This window comes from Lactuca serriola, chromosome 9 (assembly GCF_051521515.1).
Source record: "Lactuca serriola cultivar US96UC23 chromosome 9, Lser_US96UC23_V15, whole genome shotgun sequence".
NCBI classification, from domain to species: Eukaryota; Viridiplantae; Streptophyta; class Magnoliopsida; order Asterales; family Asteraceae; genus Lactuca; species Lactuca serriola.
This window is the reverse complement of record NC_136416.1, coordinates 44,501,854-44,505,329: the sequence shown is the minus strand read 5'-3', so window position 1 is coordinate 44,505,329 and position 3,476 is coordinate 44,501,854. Positions and strand designations below refer to the sequence as shown.

The following is a 3,476-nucleotide window of genomic DNA, read 5'->3' as shown; positions in this document are numbered from 1 at the left end:
CTCTACTGATATTTTTGGTAATTAAAATTTTAGAGGCCGGACTTTACCAGGCCAAAATATTTGGGGACTATTTTCTTAAAGTTAAAAAAGTTCTGGTTATGAAGGTTCCAAATATTGTATTCTTATGAATAATTCTAAATTTATTTATATGTTAAATAACAAAAAAATGTTTTAACAACAACAATGGTAATATCGTCATTTGCCTTCTAGTCAATATTCTACACACGCTTTTATACATGCAATACGTCACCACACGCTGCTAAGCAATCGTCATATGGATAGATATTTTTCCCCACTCTCACATCAGCGCTTGATCGATATCATTCTCTCTCGACGTGCGTGACCATAGTCGAGCGTCAGGCGCGAGGAAGTGAGACTTAAGAACCTTCGGGACACTTGCTTTTTCTACATTTTATTCTAAATTATCATTTTTTTTTTCTATCAATAATTTCCTCATATAACTAGGAGAGTTGTGGTGTGTGTACTTGCTGTACTTAACATCTCACTCCACCAATTGTTGTATGGAATCCCCAACTTGGCCGGAGAGTTCTCAAAGCAACCGGATAAAAGCAATTCAAGAACTCACCAACGGTCAAGAATGGACAAATAAGCTTCAGGAGGCCCTTTGGTGCCCGGAGAATTTCGAGTCTGACCCAACATCAATCGATGGTGTATTGCTTCAAATCTTGGAGATGTTCGAGAAGACCATCTCAATCATGGGTTCTAGCAGTATCAATAACGCGACTCTTGATCATCTTCTCACCAGTGATTTGCATTCTTCTGCCAGTTTGGGTAAACCAAAATCGGAAAATATTAACGAGAGTCCAAATTCAGTAATACCGGTGAAAATTAAAAAGAGATGTGTTAAAAGAAGGTATAATATTACAATTATTTTAGACTGATCATATCCTTGTTTACCAAGCTAGAAAATAAACTGCAAAATGATTCCTCACCATAAGATTAGATTGTATGTGAATTATTTTAGGGTTTGATACATACATATATCGATATCAAGTTGCTAATACGTTATTTCCTTATGCAAATGCAGAAAAAGCTCATGGACATCTACAAAAGTAACTTCCGATCTGATTGATGATGGGCATGCTTGGAGAAAATATGGCCAAAAAGAAATTCTTAATGCGAACCACCAGAGGTCTTTTTTTATATTAAAGTCCAGTATTTATTACTATTTTATGTATCCACAAACGCATAGATAAAGCATTTTTCAAAAGTACATGTAATCATTAGATTGACGACAAACAGATCTAGCTCATCACTAATTACAATATCTCCCGATTAATTTGTTCAACACTCATAAATATGTTACTTTGTTTCTTAAAAATCATGGAATTGCATAAAGAATACACATATTCATGAATAAACTGAATCTCAAACCCAAAACAATTTAGTAGTTAGCCTCTACATGTAAGGCTTACATTAAATTCAACCACTTAATTAATTGTTAATGATTACTTAAACTAAGTGTACATTGCTCAATGAAAATTTAGTTTAAGCAAATGATATTTTGTTTCTCGGTGATAACTCATATAAGATAAACCAATCAACCATGAAGATACACTAACTGGTCTTGGACCTAATTAAATATGTCAATGGATCTCTATAACCTTTAAGGGCAATCAATTAATTTGTATGTATTAGAAGAACTTTTTCCTAATTTTCCTCACTTATAGTTTTTTATATATATGCAGGAGTTATTATAGGTGTACTTACAAGTCCGACCAAGGGTGCCTAGCTACAAAACAAGTTCAAATGATCGAAGATAAGCCACCAAAGTATAGGATAACCTACTTCGGGAATCATACTTGCAATAATCTACAAAGAGCTCCTCCGATCATATTGGATTCTCCAGATCCTAGAGATGAGTCGATTATCCTTAATTTTGAAACAAAGGAACTCATAAAGAAGAAACACCTTCACCCTAATTTCCTATCCATTAAACAAGAGCTTAAGGATGGTTTTCCTTCTCTAAGCAGCCTGGGAGGCAACCAGTCTTCATCTTGTAATAACGATCCACCATGGGGTCCATTTACACATGTTCCACAAGTTCCAACAGAATCAGTATCTTTGATGTCATCATGGTTGGATCATGAGGAGATGGTATCACCACGGGCTTATTCTGGGTTGGATCGTGGGGACATCATATCCTGATGAGCATATTCATCTATGGCTGATACTAATGGTTATCAAGTGAAACCATATGCTTGGAAAGAATGATTTCAATAATACTTTCTTCTGAATTATGCTTTGGCTAGAGTTTCTATTTCAAGATGTATTCGAGATTCAGCAATATAAACTTTCTTTATCAACTAATTATAGTTTTAAATATGAAATTAAGTCTAACTTAATTTGATGTATGAGCTATGAGATGCATTATATATGTCAAGTGGTGTTAATGCTTAGAGTAGTGTAATGTGTACAAAAAGCATACATAAATACATACATACAAACCAAACATATACAATATTTTCATAGGTTGCAAATTTCATAAACTTAGGGGGGGGGGGGGGGGATTATCATTATTACCTTACTGTTAGTTAAGTTAAGAAAATATTGAAGTGCTTAGTTTGTCCAAGCTATTATGATATTTGGTGATCAAGGCACGTGACAATAGATCTTATTTAGTACTATAAATAGAACATTTAGCTTTAGTACCTCCTCATTACAGCATTATAGTAAGTCATTTGAGAGAGGTTGTCCTTGCAGTTCAAGATTGGTTCTATGATTTCTTCTTCATTTTATAGCAATTCAATAGTTTTTATGTGATTGGGCATTTGCAAATTTAAAATAGAATATTTATTTTGGTTGCCAAAATAATATAATCTATGAGTTTTTAGCATGGCCGGTCCTGAGAATTTAAATGTCCGGGACGAGGAGGAAAAAAAATGTCCTTCGGCCTTAACGTGTAACAATTCAAATTATATAAACTAAAATATTTTTAAAACGACGATAAACTTTATAACAATAAACATAATATGTTTTAACATATGATTTCAAAGAAAAAATATCAAAGAATCTTGTTTTTAAGTTTGTATTTAATTTTATTTAAAATGGTTATTGTGCAAATTCCATTCAACATTATTCATACACAGCCATAGAAACCCTACCCCAATTGGCAAATAGACTCGTGATCATGACAACAATTCAACAAATGTTCATTGACCTTTCTCTTATGACTTATATGATAATATAAAGTGTCAAAACGACACGATAATAATAAATAGGTATAACTTTACAAGTAATTACTTATTGCATAAGAAATTTATATAAGACCTAAAGTGAATTAACTTCATCATGTTTTTTATAAAATGAAGTATATGATTCAAAATATGTAAATACATTTTAATATTTAAGCAACTTCTAACTCTTATACCTTATTTTTTATTTATACTGTGTAAAGCTTTTTATCTTGTCTATAAATTACTATCCAAAATTAACTCATTTTTAAATAAAACAAC

The 3,476-nt window shown here is 32.2% G+C and overlaps 1 protein-coding gene across 1 annotated transcript; it reads left to right on the top strand.

Moving 5' to 3' along the window:
* The first annotated feature begins 441 nt into the window (after positions 1-441).
* Positions 442-2,331, top strand: LOC145076965 (putative WRKY transcription factor 70). The gene is made up of 3 exons (XM_079022752.1): positions 442-874; positions 1,049-1,153; positions 1,710-2,331. The coding sequence occupies exons 1-3, from the start codon at positions 522-524 to the stop codon at positions 2,167-2,169; spliced, it is 918 nt and encodes a 305-aa protein (XP_078878878.1). The 5' UTR covers positions 442-521; the 3' UTR covers positions 2,170-2,331.
* Positions 2,332-3,476: the final 1,145 nt, after the last annotated feature.

Excerpts from the sequence above, each read along its gene's own strand:
- LOC145076965 (XM_079022752.1), top strand. The coding sequence starts at position 522 with ATGGAATCCCCAACTTGGCCGGAGAGTTCTCAAAGCAACCGGATAAAA. Across the intron at positions 875-1,048 it reads AAGAGATGTGTTAAAAGAAG|AAAAAGCTCATGGACATCTA; the intron begins GTATAATATTAC and ends ATGCAAATGCAG. Across the intron at positions 1,154-1,709 it reads CTTAATGCGAACCACCAGAG|GAGTTATTATAGGTGTACTT; the intron begins GTCTTTTTTTAT and ends ATATATATGCAG.